At 44.5% G+C, this 19,494-nt stretch overlaps 2 protein-coding genes across 3 annotated transcripts in view; one reads left to right on the top strand and one right to left on the bottom strand.

Moving 5' to 3' along the window:
• LOC306913465 (partitioning defective 3 homolog) overlaps nucleotides 1-19,494 on the top strand; it is a gene marked incomplete at its 3' end in the record, with an annotated part of 531,789 nt that overhangs the window by 317,075 nt on the left and 195,220 nt on the right. The window lies entirely within an intron of this gene.
• LOC306912792 (cytochrome c oxidase assembly protein COX20, mitochondrial-like) lies at nucleotides 15,326-15,718 on the bottom strand (the record flags this gene model as incomplete). The annotated part of the gene is made up of 1 exon (XM_079489248.1): nucleotides 15,326-15,718. The coding sequence occupies one exon, from the start codon at nucleotides 15,716-15,718 to the stop codon at nucleotides 15,326-15,328; it is 393 nt and encodes a 130-aa protein (XP_079345374.1).

Genomic DNA, 19,494 nt, shown 5'->3' with positions numbered 1-19,494 from the left:
CAATGTTCAATTGTATTGTGGATTCAACTATTTCATAGATTGCTATGATTGACATTTAACCACTTAAAACTGTCAATACTAACTCTGAGGACTCCATAGGGGTCCCAGACTCCCTGTTGAACACCCCTATGCTAGTACGGTAAAGGCTCGAAGTCTGTGATAAAGGAAAAGTTGTGGTCTTGTTCACTTTTCAACAACATTCATGTTATTCCGTTGATTTTGTCGTTGCATTACCTCATTAGTCCCTGTTTTCAGCTCCACCCAGCTAATGGCTGCTCAGATGGTTATGAAGCTCGCTCAGGGGGGAGCAGTTAGGTATGAAGTGTCTTGTTTGATCCGTAGACCTTCGGGCCGTATAACGAAGGCTTTCACCTAGAGTTCCATATATGGAGACAACAGATACATTAGTTCTGACATCAGGTCAATGTACAAACTCCATATATGGATATGGACGATTAGCATCGTCATTGAAGTGACGGGTATTCGGCCGTCTGGCATAATCATCGTGACAAGCATTCAGCTGTCCATAAGATCAACCTCCATTCATTCTCCTCCCCACTGTAACAGACAGACAGACAGACGTGCTCAAATACGGAGCATGTCAAACAAAGCACTGCGCACACAGTGGCCTCTCCAATATGGCACAGTGTATACAATTTACAATTTAGGCATTTACAATTTAGGCATTTAGCAGACACTCTTAATCCAGAGCGACTTATATTAAGCAAGAACAAAAAGCATGGGAATACATCACATATATAAAAAGCATTTATCAAGAAACATGCGTAAGCTAAGAACGTAACTAGAACATATCTATATATAATGACACTATACATATAAGCTATACATATATATTATACTATGCTGTACTGTTATTGTGCTGTCTACATGACATGATATAAGTCTGTTTCAAATGCTATCTAAGTCTAAAAAGTGCTGTCTAAGGGGGTAGGGTAAGTGCTATGGGCCATGGTGGAGTCTGAAAAGGTGGGTTTTCAAACTACGGCGGAAGATCGGGAGTGATGCTGCAGTTCTGATTGCAACGGGAAGTGCATTCCACAGTTTTGGGGCCAGAAGGGAGAAGAGTTTGGGACGTGTGGAGCGTTGTCCCGGCGTTTTTAGTGAGGGTACTTCCAGCTTCCCTGCGTTGGCTGATCTGAGTGCGCGGGAGGGTTTGTAGGGTTCAATCATGCTTGCAAGATATGGGGGAGCCATACCTTTGGTTGCTTTAAATGCCAGCATCAGAGTTTTGTATTCTGTGCGGGCAGCGACCGGGAGCCAGTGCAGGGAGCGGAGCAGGGGGGAGACATGTGAGAATTTTGGCTGGTTGAAGACCAAGCGAGCTGCGGCATTTTGGATCAGTTGGAGAGGCTTAAGTGCACATGCCGGTAGGCCAGTGAGGAGGGAGTTACAATAGTCAAGTTTTGACAAGACTGTTGTCTGGATTAGGAGCTGGGCTGATTCCTGGGTGAGGAACGGTCTAATTCGTCGTATGTTATAGAGTGTGAACCTACAGGATCGAGTGACAGCTGTGATGTGAGTTTTGAACGAGAGCTGACTGTCCAGGACTACACCAAGGTTCCTGGCTGTTGGGACAGACGTTACCAGGGCGTTGTCTACGGACATAGTTAGCTCCCGCATAGGGCAGGACTTAGCTGGGAAGAAGAGAAGCTCAGTCTTGTCTGGGTTCAGCTTGAGGTGGTTGGAGGACATCCACTGTGAGATGTCAGCCAGGCATGCAGTGATGCGCTCTTCCACCTGGGTGGCAGAGGGGGGGGAGGATAGAAACAGTTGTGTGTCATCGGCATAGCAGTGATAGGATATATTGTGAGCAGAGATGATAGTGCCAAGGGATTTAGTGTACAGTGAGAAAAGGAGGGGACCAAGTACAGATCCCTGTGGGACCCCAGTTTGGAGGGTTCGGGGGGATGATAGCAGACCTTTCCAGGAGACCTGGTAGGTCCGGTCGGTGAGATAGGAAGAGAGTGTATGTATCATCTATATGGCAAAGCGCTGATTATCAAAACATAAAAATGTAATACTAAACAGTGCAGGCACACACGCAAGTGGTGTGCGTCGCATACTGGTACACAGACCAGAAAAGAGAACACAATAGGAGAGGAGGCATAATTGGCACGCAGGGCAGTGGCCCGAGAACACGATACAAAATATAACATTAACACTAGTGGCAGTAGGCCTACAGCAGCCCGACCTTCAGAACACAATAGAAGACATAGGTCTAACATTTATAGCAGCCAGCAGCAGTTAGCACATCATCAGAATACAATCTGCTATTACCTTCCACATTCACGACATGAACCTCCTCCGACAACAACTCGATAACGTTCTCATGTTAGTTTGTTACTTATTTTCTGAGCCATGCAAATAAACGACAACCCGCACTGACCGGAGACGGAGAGGTTCATGCGTCCTGCGCGTAAAGCTAAACCAGAAACAGGACAGTCATTGCGTCAGCACGGAGGTGGGGGGTATGTAGTTTGGCCCGGGGATAAAGTGTGCACGCTTCTATCTGTTACTTCTCTGACACAGTGCAGTTCAACGTCAGCCAGTAAATAGTGGGACACCGCTGAGAGCCACACACAGCTGCAGTTAGGTTCTTAATTAAGGGCCCGTTCTGAATGCAATGCAAACTAATAGGCGAGTGCGCTCTGGTGCAGTATGCTCTGGTGCAGTATGCTCTGGTGCAGTATGCAAAGGGAAAGAATGACTTCTGTCCGTGACAATAACCAATCCTACAGTTTGAATTCTGTACACACGCACACATAGAGCAAAAAATATGATATGGGGAAAACAATTGAAAATATATATTTTTTTCGACTTTCGACCTCTAATTTGAATCGACTTGTGTTAATGAAATCGATGCATTTTAACTAGAATTTCGGCTCATCCTAGAGTTACGTTGCAGCGCAATATGGGAATAAGGAAATTGCGGGAGTTGACAGACTCCACTTCATGTGGTGTTTTTATACCCAGTTTTTGCATGGCTCAGAAAATGGGAAACGGATGGGTTATGAATTATTATTATGTGTTGTTGCGCGTGCGCGCGCGCGCACGCACACACACACACACACACACACACACACACACACACACACACACACACACACACACACACACACACACACACACACACACACACACACAGGTTGTGTGTGTTACTTGGAATCCGTGGTGGGACTGGGAAATAAATAATGCGCGGAAGAACGTGGCATCCGATTCGTTTTGTGGCGATGAGAGGTGGTGTGTGTGTGGCTGGCTGGCCATCGTAGACACACGCACACCCTGGGTAAATAGTACACACACACACACACACACACACACACACACACACACACACACACTCACTCACTCACTCACTCACTCACTCACTCACTCACTCGCGCACTTGTCCAAATTCCTCCATAGTGTAGTGTGAAGTTGTGAAGCCGTTGCACTGATGCGAAGTCCAGGTTGTACGGCAGCAGCTGCTTTAGCTGCGTTCACCAAGCGTAGTTGTGTTAGCCTCGCTAATAAGCCAGACTAATATCACACAGCTGTGTGGCGTTTGCCGTGCGATAGGCGAGAGATGTGTTTTTCGGGTTGTTGCTGGCGGTGGCCGTCATGGGTCCTTGTTAGTGTAGTGTAATCAACACGACCGACGTGGTGTCGATGGTGAGGTGGAGTGTTCGCTTGTGACCGGCACAGCAGCCAGAGGGGGAGGGGGCTGAGTTAGGATGAGCTGATGTGGAGCAGAGGCAGCGACATTGGGGGGTCGGAAATCATCCCATGTAACTCGTGTGTCACTGTGAAGGCCGTAGACTACAATGCGCCATTGGACTGGCCCCATGAAGTGAACAGAGTTGGCGTAACTCGGCAAAGTGGTGACGATTTTGGTGTTGTGCATGGTGAGATGCGTGCAAACGGTGTGGTTTGGTAGGAGAAGACGGACAAAGGATGGGGTGTTGCGCTGGCTATTAGTGTGGCAGGATGAATGCCCTAGTGTGTGTGTGTGTGTGTGTGTGTGTGTGTGTGTGTGTGTGTGTGTGTGTGTGTGTGTGTGTGTGTGTGTGTGTGTGTGTGTGTGTGTGTGTGTGTGTGTGTGTGTGTGTGTGTGTGTGTGTGTGTGTGTGAAGTGTAAGTGTTAATAGTGTCAAGAGAGAGAAGAGGGGTCAAAGAGAGATGTATAGCGGGTGTTGAACAGAGAATTAAAAACCAGCAAGAACGTCGAAGAAATAAAGCCAACTTAAATGTCGGCCCTCGCCAACCCCCCACCCCACTCCCGCTGGCCCAGGCACACAGCGTCGCAAGCCAGCACCAGTTTACCACTGTCACAGCGCCTCCACCAGGAGCGAGCACTGGAGGCCACCATTAAAATGAATCAGATCCATCACTGTCTGCAGGGGAGAGGAGCCCAGCAGCGCACCTTAATGCATCTGAGAGAGGAAACTAGTGGATGTATGGGTTGTTCTGGCACACGCACACGCACACACACACACACACACACACACACACACGCACACGCACGCACACGCACACACACAAACACTTTTTGTTGTCATCGTCATTGGAACGTCTTACATGGCATTCATTATTTAAAGGTGGTGTAAGAGATATTTGTTTGTTAAAACATTTTTTACAAGATTTGTATTGTCATAGTGATAGTAGCCATTGCTACAGAGTGTTTGCTCAGTAACGCCGCCCTCCCTATCTCTCCAGCTCTTTAACACCCCGAACGCCTCCCTCCCATCCTGTGGAGCGATGCAATCGGTTTTGATGTCAATAATCTCCGTCCTTTTTATCAATCTCCGTCCTGAGTGCTGGGCGTTACTTTGAACGGAGAACTCCGTCCTTGCCGCTCAGGGTGTTAATCAACGGAAAATATATTTTCAGGTTGGGTCACCAATTTCATCCCAATCAGTAGAGAGTACAGTTGGAGGCCATCGATATTGTCCTTTTCTTTTTGCTGAGGTTTGCGTGATCTGCGCAAAAGGACAGTTAACCCATTTTGGGCGGGAACCCCTTTTGGTGTTTTAAACATTGTTATAATTTAGCTATTGAAAAATAGCAGATCTACAAGCTCATAGCGCGCCACCGAGTGGCGCGCTACGAGCTTGTAGGTCTGCTATTTTTGAAAAATCGTGAAAATATTTATTTCAGAAAACTGGAGGATTTAGAAGGATTTTTTTTACATTTTGAGGTCAGGCCTAAATGGGTCAAATGATAAGGGACAATATCGGTGGCACCCAACTGTAGTACCCATTTATCAGCTTATAGCGTTCCAATTACAACGGTGTGTCTGCTCATTTATTTATTTGTTTCATCACTTCCATTTTCCAATTTTCATGTGTTTATCCTGTGTGAGATATTTCTCCCGATTTGGCGAAATTGGTATCCCAGCCTGAAAACGTATTTTCTGTGTACTGATGAGCTGGAGATAAGGGGCAGACCGAGAGAGCTGTTACTGAGCAAACACATAGCAATGATTACTATGGGAACATAGAGCTATTTAACACTTATTTTAACAAAACACATCACGTACAGTACCTTTAACTCCTCCGGTATTTGCACTTTAGAATTCTCCCCTGAAACACACGAAAGTGAGTTAGATAAAGAAAGTTGATTTCCGTTATCTTTTCTCTTCCATGAAACGCGTTTTTGGTTACTTATAAAAGCGCTATATCTTTTTTTGAAATTATTATTATTATTATTAACCCATTTTGGGTGGGAACCCCTTTTGGTGTTAGCATTATGATATGCTTTAGCTATGGTGGCGCGCTACGAGCTTGTAGGTCTGCTATTTTTGAAAAATCAAAATCGAATTGGCCAAAACATAGCTTTTTCAGAAAACTGTCAGGATGTAGAAGACATTTTTTAGAATCTGATCTCAGGTCAAAATGGGTTAATGTTAGTTATAAACCGTAAACAAGATATATTCAACGTACATGCACACGTCCACAGAGAGCAAAGAGTTGCCGTTTAGAATGGCACCCGTGAGTGCTTGAATAGACTGGTTATTCTTATCCAAGAGCACCCAGAAGCACATCTGAACTGGTCTACCTGGTCAATTTTCTTTTCCATTACGGAGTGGGAATGAGAGTCCTTGGCCTTTGGGTTCAAATAAATGTTTGTTACATGCATGTTGGCCTTGGGCTACCAACCTTGTGCAGTGTGTGGCGCTTGTGCCGTTTTTATTTCCTTGAGCATCAGCGAGTCAGCCTAACCCATTAAAGGAGAACTTCATACTGGAAGGCTTTCTTACCTTTATTTGTAGTTGGTACGTCCCCACCAAAGAGGTCCAGGTGTGAAATAACACCTGGATCTCTTTGGTGGGGACGTAACAACTACAAATAAAGGTAAGAAAGCCTTCTAGTATGAAATTCTCCTTTAAGACCTGAGGCTGATTCCGCAAATGCCTTCCAACAGTTTCCTGATAAACGTATGTTAGTACTGTATATCAGTGGTGCTCAAACGTTGTCATGTCAAGGACCCCAGAAATTATAGGTATTTGTTCCAGGGACTCCCAGAAGCAAGATTTGAGTTAAATAAATGTAAGCTTTAAATATAAATGTTTAAATTTAGGTATTCAAAGATTTGCTTCTATATCTTCTATTTTGGAATAACCAAAGCATAAAATAATGGTTACAGTGATTAACATGATTGTGAAACTATATTAACTACTAAAATGACACCGATGCTTTCCCGTTTATAATCAGTTTCAGGGGTTATTATTACAGCACATTCCAAAAAGTTGAATCATCAATGCAGAGAACCCCACACAAAAAACATTGTAAGAAAGGTTTCTGTCAGGAACACAAAGTAGATGAAAGTAGATTATAAATAGAGAGATGAATAGCATGTTCCATTATTGCCAGAACAATTAATTTCCTGCCCCACAGATATACATAACGTTTGAAGAAGAATCATTCTGACCCAGATAGGCCCGACGATATGATTGGTCACTGGCAATTTTTTTCTTCTCCTAATTCCGTCAATGCTTCGGAGACTTTTGGCCAATTTCTCTGTCCCTATCTGGCCCGTGTGCTGCTAAATATACAGTCACATGTGTTTGAGCAATTACATTTTCTGGGAAAGTCATTTCAATTCAATTAATTTTTATCAGGGTTCTCCAAATGGCACACGGTCCTTTCCGCACACTGCTCTTCCTGGCTCGGTTTATGTCCCTCTTTTGTCACTCGGCTACGCGGTCGCGTGACTGGATTAAGCACATTTCTGCTAAAGTTTAGGCACGTTCAAAGTCATAATGTACAATAATGTCCCAATTCCGGTTCTCATTTTCTCGTGACCGGTTCGTTTTAATATTTTTCCATATTAAATATGTTTGCACTGTTCCATACTGAAACTCATCAAAACGAGCTTTGTCTCCAAGCTCCTCTTCAATTCTGAGAATGTGGTTGTACATGGCCAGACGCACAGGGTGCACCAGTCTTCATCTGTCCAGTGTACAGTGTAGTAGCAAATATTCAAACGCAAACTTATTTACCATATTTGTGTGCTATATCTGGATGCTTTTCTCTAAAAAGCATGGCCACTGTTTACACACCTCAGTGTAACAGCGTCGCTGATGTAGGACCTTGGCAGAGTAATTTCCTCTGAGAGTTATTTGTGGAAGACAATTAGGCAGCGCCGATCAAACTGTGGCACACAACATGTGTTAAGAATTTAAGCTCTATTCAATTTTATTATTTATTAAAAAATAGCCTCTACAAGTTAGCGCCTGCGCCTGATGACACGACGACACATTGAGGTTAGACGACACACTCCATATTTGGGGATAGCTCTTTTTGGAAGTCCTTATATGGTTATGGCTGAGTCATAGTCACATGAGCCCAATGACCCCAATTGTAATAGGATTTTGAAAACGTTTTCCTATGACATGCCCAAAAATATTGATGTCGGGCTGAAAGTGGTTCACACATGCACGCACGCATGCACACGCACGCACGCACACACATGCACACACGCACACACACACACACACACACACACACACACACACACACACACACACACACACACACACACACACACACACACACACACACACACACACACACACACACACACAATTTACAATTTAGGCATTTAGCAGACGCTCTTAATCCAGAGCGACTTACATTAAGCAAGAACAAAAAGCATGGGAATACATCACATATGTAGAATGCATTTATCGCGAAACATGCGTAAGCTAAGAACGTAACTAGAACACACACACACACACACACACACACACACACACACACACACACACACACACACACACACACACACACACACACACATTCAAAGGGCTTTATTGGCATGAGAAAACATACGTTTACATTGGCAAAGCAAAAGTGGAACAATACCATGAAAACGACATGTACAGTATGTACAATTGAAAGTCAGAATATCCAATACATATATTTCTATGTACCGAGATATCACTCCATGCAGATGCACACACAGTGCATAATCGTTTGGTACAACTGTGTGTCAGCTTCCTCTGAATTTACTCGGTTTATTTTCTCCTTCTCCAGGGTGCTCTGATCTATTAGACAATGTGCGTGCGTGTGCATATATAGGATGTTACTTGTCTCTGGAAAAAAGCAGCCAACAGCTGCTTTTGACAGAAGGAAGTCTCTTCTGATGTTGTCCTCCGTGACAGCTCGCTGCCTCTGCTCTGATCTGAACAGCACCAAAGCTGTTTTTCTGTATCTTCCCATTTCTGTCCAGGGAAGATACTTTGCTCTCCCTTCCCACGTCTAAACTTAAAAATTCACAGTATGCTATTTTTGAACGTTGCCTCGATGGAAGGAGGCCTCATGACGATTCATGCGAAGAGAGCCGGTTTAACCATATAAACCCCAGCAGCATTAGTATTGTGGGCAAAGCGTTCACGAGGAAAACAGAAAATACACTAGTGTGGAGCCCTGGGGGACTCCGGGCAACCATATAGGGTTCAGTGTCATCGCTTATGTGCAACAACACGCCCCCCCCACCCCTGCTCCCTACCCACCCCCTTTGGTTTGATCCAACTTATCCAAATTAAGATATATCCAAGTTCCACTTTTATTTATGTTATTCGCTTGTCTCAGCAGCAGGGCCTCTGTCTGTAGGGGCTTATGTTGCTGTGGGGCGTGAATGTAAAAAAAATATTTATGTACAAATAAAAGATTCCCCCCCCCCCCCCCCCCTCCTTTGACCAAGACTTCATAATTTTGCCTGCGCGGCCCCAATTATGTAAATATCATTTGGGTACGAGAAATGGTAGCAATAAGATCCCCCGTTGCACCGGTTTACCTCGCCTCATTTGTATTTATTTTTATAAATGCAGCATTTACTATATGGTGAAAGAACTAATGATGAAAGAGCAGTATAGCATTTAACCACCCCAGTTGGCTGGGGGTCCCTCAGAGGTCAGACGTAGCCCGGTTGTTCAGCTATTGTCTCTGAATGTTCACCTGTTATGACATATACCCAATGCTATGGGGTTCATTTGGTTAAAGTCATCTCCACCTCTACATTGCATTTGCATTCATAAGATGATGCAAGGCAGACTAAAAGACAAGATCTGCTTATGCTACCATAATGACTGCTGAGGCTGCCGGTAATGCAGGAGGTGCACGCTAATGAACGGCGCCTTTGAAGGAGTCTGACAGACTTCTTTAAGATCATCGTATAAGTCCATAGCAGGATGACAGGATGTCACGGTCAGGCAGCGGTCCGACTGGATGGAAGCACCAATTTATTGATGAGTGGCAGCATGGGGTGAAAAATCAAAGTACGGTTGTCGGTCTTCTTTCATGCTTGCATTTTTCATGGTGTCTATGCAGTGGTTTTAAGGAGAAATTAGACGATTGCCCGGAACCCATGGGGAAAATAGCAGATGTAGGCCAACAAGCTCAAGTGAGCTTGTCGATCTGCCATTTGCACTAGTTCTTAAACTTTTTTGCTATAAGGATGGGCTCCATTGTGCTCCTGGTGTATTCAATTCATCAAGACATTTAAAGACACACAATAAGACAACAACACTAAACGTATATATGTACAGAAAGTTCATTTCTGGTATCTTGCTTAGAAGACTTTTCTAGGATCATTTGCTCAAAAAAAACACCATAAATTTGATGGTGTTTTTTTTAGGGTATAAGGAGTCGTACTTTTGGATGCATTCCACATTTTGGTGGCATATAACAGTAGAGCGAATTCTGCTCCATGGTTGTGCCGAATCTGGGTTGGACTCAAGCCCCCAGTGAGGCTCTCCAGCGTTGAAGCACTCGGCCCTAGTGGTTGGAGCGTGAACTGCAGGCAGACCCGTGGATTCATGGCGAGAAAACCCAGTGCAGCTGGGCTTTAACATTGAGCACTCGGTTGCACTTCCGCATTTGCGGAAGTAGACGGTTCTTCCGGGTGCTTCAAAACGCCACTGAGCAACTTCCACTGAAATGAATAGCGGGGGTGGGGCTGACGCTCTAGTTCAGTCTCTATCCTTTTATTACTCTATGGTTGGACTAGCGCCCTCTGGTGCTGTGCCTGCGCCCTGCGCGTGTCTCTCACGTCGTGGTCCCAGCGATGGGTCCCGGCACACTGTTTGGAAAACGCTGGTATAGCGAACACGCTCGGCGCTGACTCAAGATGACTCCTCCTCGGGCATGCCAATAATATATAAGGGCTTGTTGCATCTCATGTCAATATCGTTTGCTGTAATCCCAGCGACTGACCATTTATGCAAGGAGACAAGAGGGGAAGGAAGTGGCCGGCCTAACAAAAGACAGTCTCGCGTCCTCGAGCGGGACGGATCGATGGGGGCCTTGAGAGAACTATCAATCACAGACCAAGCCTAGTAAATTATGGTTTTATTAGTATTGAGCTGACCACTGCTGAGACACACACACACACACACACACACACACACACACACACACACACACACACACACACACACACACACACACACACACACACACACACACACAGAGACAGACCTTAAAGCATTTAGAGACCATATGCTCCCCTAACAACACAGGAGAGAGATTTGTGCCGACCATCTCCTGAACGCTTTAATGGGGAATGATTGAGCTCCCATTAGTGTGTGAAAGGACTACAGCTCCCCTGATGTCATAGTGAATGGCAACCATTCATAACGGTCGGGGGACAGGGGGGCATGGTGTGTGCAGGTGCACTCTGGGAAATGCAGTTTGTAATGGACCGAGGGGACTACGTTTGTGGAGAGTAGACCTCAAAACTACAGCTGTTTAGGCTAGCCTAAATTGTTATTTTAAACATCAGTATCGGCCAAGAATTTCCATATCGGTGCATCCCTGTTTTGTTCACTAGCTCATGATTACATTATTAACATTTCAAAAACACAGTTGTTATAGAAAATGCACCAGAATTGTGTGAATGTGATCACCCACAGTTACTGTAATCATTACAGTAACTGTGGGTGATCACATTCACAACTCGTTACATTACAGTGTAATGTAACGAGATGAATGAATGCATGTTTTGGTGTGTGTGATGAGAGCAGGTATAAGGCTGCTAGAGGAGACTTCAATGTCCTAGTGTTGTGGGTCTGAGCCCTCATGTGAAACAGGAATAAATGGTCCACTTGATGTAAAAACAACTGTCCTCAACCAACCCTGTTTAACCCATTTTGACCTGAGATCAGATTCTAAAAATGTCTTCTACATCCTGACAGTTTTCTGAAAAAGCTATGTTTCTATGTCAGTGGTTCTTCGATTTTTCAAAAATAGCAGACCTACAAGCTCGTAGCGCGCCACTCGGTGGCGCGTGAAGAATCTGTTCTACAAAGGAGAGACTGCTTTCTCTCTCTCTATAGCCCATAAACAGACGTTGAATACTTAGACTAAAAAACACTCAGGACGGAGAATGAAGTCAACAGCAGAGACAGGCAGATGAAAGTTGCTCCGGAGTTCCATTTATTTTCAGAGAGTACAAGACATCATTCACAGCCATGGGCCTGGCCCACCCGCCTCACGGCGTGTGAGCCACTGAACTAACTGTTACAAACATTTGCAGTAGACCTTATACACAAAGGAAATGCAAAGGTGGTCCCAACCCCCCTGTACCAAATGGTCAAACATGTCTAAATAAAGTGTTGGTCACCAGGAAGCAAGCACAGAACAGTAGGTGTCCTGCAGGCCTGGCCGTTTACTATCAGCAAGCCAGATCTTTAGGGTCCCTCCTGCAGCTGCCCATACATCCTGTCTAAACACGTCATGTCACTCTCTCAATGAGAGACAAAGATCCAGGTTTACACTTTAGTTTAAAACATGGTTCTTTATCTATATTAATGTGAATTGTGATTTCCAGATACATCAGACCTCCCTTTGAGGCAACCATGCCTCATAAAAACGAATATGGAAACACAATTGACCCTCGTCCTCCCTTTGGCACTGACTGGAACATCAAGATGACACAAAGAAATCAAACAATTACAGTAGAATTAAAAATGGCTTACAAACTTCTAGGCATTTAAATCACATAACTCGTTACCAGTGTTCTCATTCCATTACAGTATTATCATCGGTGTGCTTATAGAACTCCCTTCTGTGTTCTCTCTTACACACTAACTTCTCTGTACTGTAATCAACTTCACTTTTTAACCTTTACATAACTCGAAACATGATCATTGGCATAAATGATAACCCGTAAACATATATCTGACATTTAACAGACGTTGCCGCTTTCAGGAAATTTAGGACGTGCAATAACATATACGTTTATAATGCTTTAAATAAAACTCTGCTCTACTAGGGTAGTACATAATAAATGACGCTGGGCCCTTGTTAACCAGCTAAACAGTAATAAGAAAAGATAAAAATACATTAACAGGCCAGAGTTTAAGCAATATTCAACTAATATTCTCTACACGTCGAGGAAATCACCTCATTGTTGCATAAGTAGGCTACTCATGACTCAACTTATCTAATTATACGACAAAAACATACACCAACATAATGCCTATTAATTCATGTTGAAAACAAACGCGACACACAATTTGTAATCAGAATGGAACGATATCCATCTGATATAATAGAATCTTCTGTAACGTTTCTTCTCCTTTTGTCTCACCTTCGTCATCAGTCAGCGCACACGGGCCAAACGAGGTTTGTGATGCAGTACACTTATGCACCGCATGGCGTAGGCCGCTCTGTTGTCGAGTTGCCCTTTGTCCCGTCCGGAAACTTTCATTCTGAATTCTGATCTGAATTCACTTTATCACCTCCTCCCTTTCAGTCACGATAATACAACATGACTAAAAAAACGAGAAAGTGAATCAGTGTCATCACAGGAGCCTGTAGGCCTCTGCGAGGCAGAAACTTGCGATTCGCCGCGTTGCGAGCTTGTAGACCAGCTCTGTCGAGCCGCTGAATGGAACGAAGCCACGACGCCTCGCCGCCGGCGCCTGTCGAGTCGAGACGCGCCGAGAAGAGCCAATGAAGTGGCCATCGCCTCCCTTGGACCGCTGACCGCCGATGAACGCCCTCGGGCCGGGGCACGCTGTGCTCCGTAGCACCCCTCTCCCCGCCGTCCAGCCGCTGTCCATCGCCCTCTGGTCACGATCGCCGAGAGCCGTTGCCCATCGCCGCTCCTCTGTGCAGGCCGCCTCCGTCGTGGTGGTGACGAATGAAATCCCCCCCACCGCACCGGGCAGGCCGTCGCCATTGTCTCGCTGGTTCGACTGCAGTGCGCATAGCGCCGTCGTCGTCGCCATTCCCCTCCGTCCAAAAAATTGCCGACCGAAATATCTATTAGACTGAATTGTCAATTGTCCACTGGTTCTCTCGCCTGACGCAAAAAATGCACCATCGCGACCGGGTAATCGCACCACTTTGACGAATCTGTTCTACAAAGGAGAGACTGCTTTCTCTCTCTCTATAGCCCATAAACAGACGTTGAATACTTAGACTAAAAAACACTCAGGACGGAGAATGAAGTCAACAGCAGAGACAGGCAGATGAAAGTTGCTCCGGAGTTCCATTTATTTTCAGAGAGTACAAGACATCATTCACAGCCATGGGCCTGGCCCACCCGCCTCACGGCGTGTGAGCCACTGAACTAACTGTTACAAACATTTGCAGTAGACCTTATACACAAAGGAAATGCAAAGGTGGTCCCAACCCCCCTGTACCAAATGGTCAAACATGTCTAAATAAAGTGTTGGTCACCAGGAAGCAAGCACAGAACAGTAGGTGTCCTGCAGGCCTGGCCGTTTACTATCAGCAAGCCAGATCTTTAGGGTCCCTCCTGCAGCTGCCCATACATCCTGTCTAAACACGTCATGTCACTCTCTCAATGAGAGACAAAGATCCAGGTTTACACTTTAGTTTAAAACATGGTTCTTTATCTATATTAATGTGAATTGTGATTTCCAGATACATCACGCGCTATGAGCTTGTAGATCTGCTTTTTTTCAATAGCTAAAGCATAACATAATGCTAACACCAAAAGGGGTTCCCGCCCAAAATGAGTTAATATCCAAATAATTTGTGTATGCATTCATAGTGTATCTGTGGAATAGCATCCAGGAACAGCTTTTGTTTTCATACAGAACCACCTTTATTTCCATACCACGCCCTGTGTTGTGTGTTCTGTGTGTTCAAGGACAGACTCCACTGTCACTGCTTCAATAGCTTTTCTTTTTTCCCCTGCATTCTGGAACGTCATCATGCAATCTTTACTGCATACTCCACAAATAGTCCATCAGGGCCCACTGCTCATGATGATTGTATGATCAACAAATAGTCCATCAGGGCCCACTGCTCATGATGATTGTATGATTAACAAATAGTCCATCAGGGCCCACTGCTCATGATGATTGTATGATCAACAATGGTAGTCATGCCCAAAATAACATCATCACATCTGCATGCCGGTAAGTAAAAAAAGAAAAAGCCTTCCTTTTCCATCCGCACAATATTTCTCACCTCATTGTTCTAAAATTAAAAATGTCAGTCCAGATGGAGGCAAGGCACGTGCATAGACATCAAAGGGGGCTTGAGCGCCTGCCCTTTTACCCGTCTGTAAAAAAGCTGCCTTCTCCAGACCATAAATGCAGCATTTACTATGGTGAAAGAAATGAAAATGCCCCCCTTTCCACGCCATATCCAAAGGCAACATTCAGGAGAATTGCCCTTTTCCGAACTCTCCTGAAATTGAACGCAGCATTTTGCGTTCAAATAATTTGTCCTCTGTGTAGAAATCTAAGTCGTACACATCTTCCGTAGCTTTAAGAGTTGCGTGCTCGCGCCCCGAAAATAGCTGATCTAACAAGCTCAAATGTTCTGCCAAAAGTGTCCTTTTAGGGAATTTCAGCCGCTCCCTGTCTAATATTATCTGCAAGTCTCTGGGGAGGCGGCTGCTCTGTGGGTTTGGGCTTAACGTGTGGGTCCAAACTGCTTCCTTCATAGATGACCATTTTCTTAATGCCTTCCTGGATCACCCTCTGCCGGAAACGCAGCTGAGCGTTTGTATATCTGCAGTAAGACCAGGATCCCAGAGTGGTCAGCAGGAAACCGGCTATGCCCGCGTCAAACGAACGTCTCACTCTGCTGGTAGCCAGGAAGTGCAGCAACCCAGTGACCACGTATCCTGCTGAGCCGTGGAGCAAAGCCTTTCGGGCACACGGAGTGTTCTGAACGACGTCCAGGAGCCCTGGGAGCTTAAAGCCCTCCTTCTTCTCTTCCTCTGACATCTCTCACGTCTAAGTGCATTGCATACGTGCCGATGTGTTCCGTCCGGAAATATCGTCCGACCTGAAACACTGACTGCTTGTCATAGGTTTGTTCCTAGCACATAATCATACTTTTTTTAAATCATCGTCATCCATATATGGAGTCCCAATGTCGGTCATGCCCAAAGATAGTCTATGATGTAAGGCTTGGATGTTTCGGTTAACTCCATATATGGAGTTCCAGTAGGGAGTCTATCTAAAGTTGCAATTTAATTACTTTTAAGACCTTTCAAATATGTAAGAAAGAGGCAAACATTTTGAAAATCTATAAGCTCTCTGTGAGCTTTTAGTTTGGCTATTTATTTATTTTTACAAAAAGAGAGAAATAAAATCTGTGGAACTGAGTCAAACTAAATGCAATGCCAGGTACTAATATGTTTATATTTTTATTTTGTATTTTATTTGTATTTATTGTGACTGTAGGTCACAGATTACTATGAAAACCTGTCAGTGACTCCGTCACGCCACCATATATGGCCGTCAGTTCATCACGCCTTGTGACACGTCACACCACCATATATGGTCGTCAGTCCATCGCGCCTCGTGACACGCTCCATATATGGACATCTCCATATATGAAGATCACGACACTGACTGGATCATCACCTAGATTTGCATATATGGAGACGGCCAGCAACTCTACATCTGACCTCAAACCCTTAGATCTCCATATATGGAGCTGACCTGTTCTGACATTCCATATGTTGATCCTACCCCACCTTCCTCTTCAGTGTCTACCTTTTGACTGATACCTGTCCATTAAAACCCTAGACTGGCCCGCCCTCAAACTTATTCGTGCAGCCGCGCCCGGCAGTCGGCCCGAAAATTCAGTCCCGCCCCTACCTGAGCCCTCATAAAACCCTGTACACTCAAGACACGCTCCATATATGACCAGACCTCATCAAACCCTGTACACTCAAGACACGCTCCATATATGGCCAGTACAGAATTAATTCCATATGTTGATCTGTTTAGTCTGCGTCACCCAGGCGGATGCGTGCACGCGACCTCGCCCTCAGGGCGTCTTACTGGTTTATTTTATTTTTTGGGGCCTGAAAGATTTGGGAACCCTTGAACTACAGCAATGCAATCCTAGCCATGCCGTGTGCTCATTCCTTGCTGGCTCTCCAAGGACTAACTCATTTAGGAGCAGTGGGGAGAATTCAGTATGACCAATTGAGAGAATAATAATAGTATATTGAATCAGGTGGTTGAATGGGCTGCATGGGCGTCAGCGAGCTTGGGGAAGTGTGTGCTGTAGTGAACACTCAAATGCGCACACGTGTGCACGCCGTCTACACAGGTCTTTTTTTTAACACATTCACAGTTGAATTAAAGGACCTATAACATAAAATTCAACTTTTTCAATTTCTTTTGTGTTTTTGGGGCTCCCATATGTGTTTTCTATCCCCACAAATAACCAATTTTGAACAATCAGGCTTTCATATCATATTGGTGTTTTAATGGAAATTGCTCTCAGGAACAGCTCAACTGATTTTGGCCTCATCGTGATGTCATCAATGTCACCCTACTTTGTATAATTCCTCCTCTTCTTCAGTCTTCAGTTCCAAATTTGCATTTCCACTTTGTTTACAATGTCCACCATTGTTTATTTTCCAAGCTGGCATGGAATGGAAACAAGCCTGATTTTATCTAGCATCAGTATTATAATTACAATTTACAATTTAGGCATTTAGCAGACGCTCTTAATCCAGAGCGATTTACATTAAGCAAGAACAAAAAGCATGGGAATACATCACATATATAAACAGCATTTATCAAGAAACATGCGTAAGCTAAGAACGTAACTAGAACATATCTATATATAATGACACTATACATATAAGCTATACATATATATTATACTATGCTGTACTATTATTGTGCTGTCTACATGACATGCTATAAGTCTGTTTCAAATGCTATCTAAGTCTAAAAAAGTGCTGTCTAAGGGGTAGGGTAAGTGCTATGGGCCATGGTGGAGTCTGAAAAGGTGGGTTTTCAAAGTACGGCGGAAGATCGGGAGTGATGCTGCAGTTCTGATTGCAACGGGAAGTGCGTTCCACAGTTTTGGGGCCAGAAGGGAGAAGAGTTTGGGACGTAATGACTCAAATATTAAATAATCTGCATATCAGCACCCCCACCACCTCAGGACATTGGGGATACTGCAGCTAAAACTGCTTTCAAAGTCCAGAAAGAAATGACAAGGCCTGGTTATATCAGAGTGGTGATTGAGGTTCAAGCCATTAGAAATAAGTTTGAGGGACATAGACAATATGATATTAAATATTAAAAGCAGTTTTAAAATGCATGTTATTTGCGCTTTAACACTCCACAACATACCGTACTAATGGTCCGACCATAGCCTCGGCTAACATCATGTCTGTGGAAAGTGTGTTCATCCTCCCAGCAATTACAGTTGGAGGAGAAAAATAAAAGAGGAAAACGAGAGGAGATTGCTAGAGGTGAAGAAGAAGAAGAAGAAGAAGAAGAAGAAGAAGAAGAAGAAGAGTGCTAAGATTGAAAAAAACAACTCTCAGACTTGTTAAGTGGAGATGAGATGAGAGGGAAGGGAGAGTGCACAGTAAAGAAACCAAAAAACTGCAACAAGGGGAGTGATTGACGTGCCTAGTAATTCATTTTTCAATGTGTGACAAGCGGTTAGCAGGTAGGAGTGGCACAGGAAATCTTGACAGGCAAACTGTTGCATGTGTGCTGGTCTCTTATGCACACGCCTGACCAGTACCAGAGTTGAAATGGTAACCGCAAAACATGCTCCCCTGAAACATGATTTCAGTCATTTGAATTCGCAGTGTCACATTTTGAAAGCAGGATGGAGAGGAGAGGATGACTAGTATGGCCTGGACAGCCTTGACTGCAGTCAACGGTGTGCATGTCAAGATATGCATCGTCAACACGTTGCTAGTTTGACAACACTAGAGTTGGACAAGCTGATACAGACAGGAGAATACACAGTCACACACGTGCACACGCATGCACACACACACACGCACGCGCACACACAATGCATATTCACTGTCACAAACATGCAGTAAATTACACATACCGGTACACTAATTGATAGATAAATAATGCATACAGTACACACACACACGTATGCACACGCGCGCATGGACACGCACGCACGCACGCACGCACGCACGCACGCACGCACGCACGCACGCACGCACGCACGCACGCACGCACATTTATACACATATTATTTATACACAATTATCATAACTACATTGATAAATAATGCATTGATGTGAACGATTGGATACACACACACACACACACACACACACACACACACACACACACACACACACACACACACACACACACACACACACACACACACACACACACACAGTGAGACCCCTGGGAGCTGAGCTGCAGTACTAGTTCCTGACTCGGTGTAAATCACTGTACAGTCATCAGTCTGTGAAATAATCCACTGTGAAAACGACTAGATTAAGACAGATTAAAAGCAGTGATGAGGTGGCAGTAAAAGGGGGGCAATGAAGAAACCCTCTTTTTTTCCTGCCCACTTTCTTATTTTTTGCTTATACTCTTTGATTAACTCAAGATATTAGGCGCTAGCTTAACTTAAATGAACCCCAGAAGTTAAGTCAGGGAAACTCCTCGGCCTGCTGATTAATTGGTTCCTCCGTCCGCACGGTTATAAGCGCACGGTTATAAGCGCTCCAATCATCAATCACGCCAGTGGTTCT

This window comes from Electrona antarctica (genome assembly GCF_951216825.1).
Source record: "Electrona antarctica genome assembly, chromosome: 20".
In the NCBI taxonomy this organism is placed as follows: Eukaryota; Metazoa; Chordata; class Actinopteri; order Myctophiformes; family Myctophidae; genus Electrona; species Electrona antarctica.
Note: the sequence above shows the minus strand (reverse complement) of the source record. Positions and strands in the feature narration are given on the sequence as shown.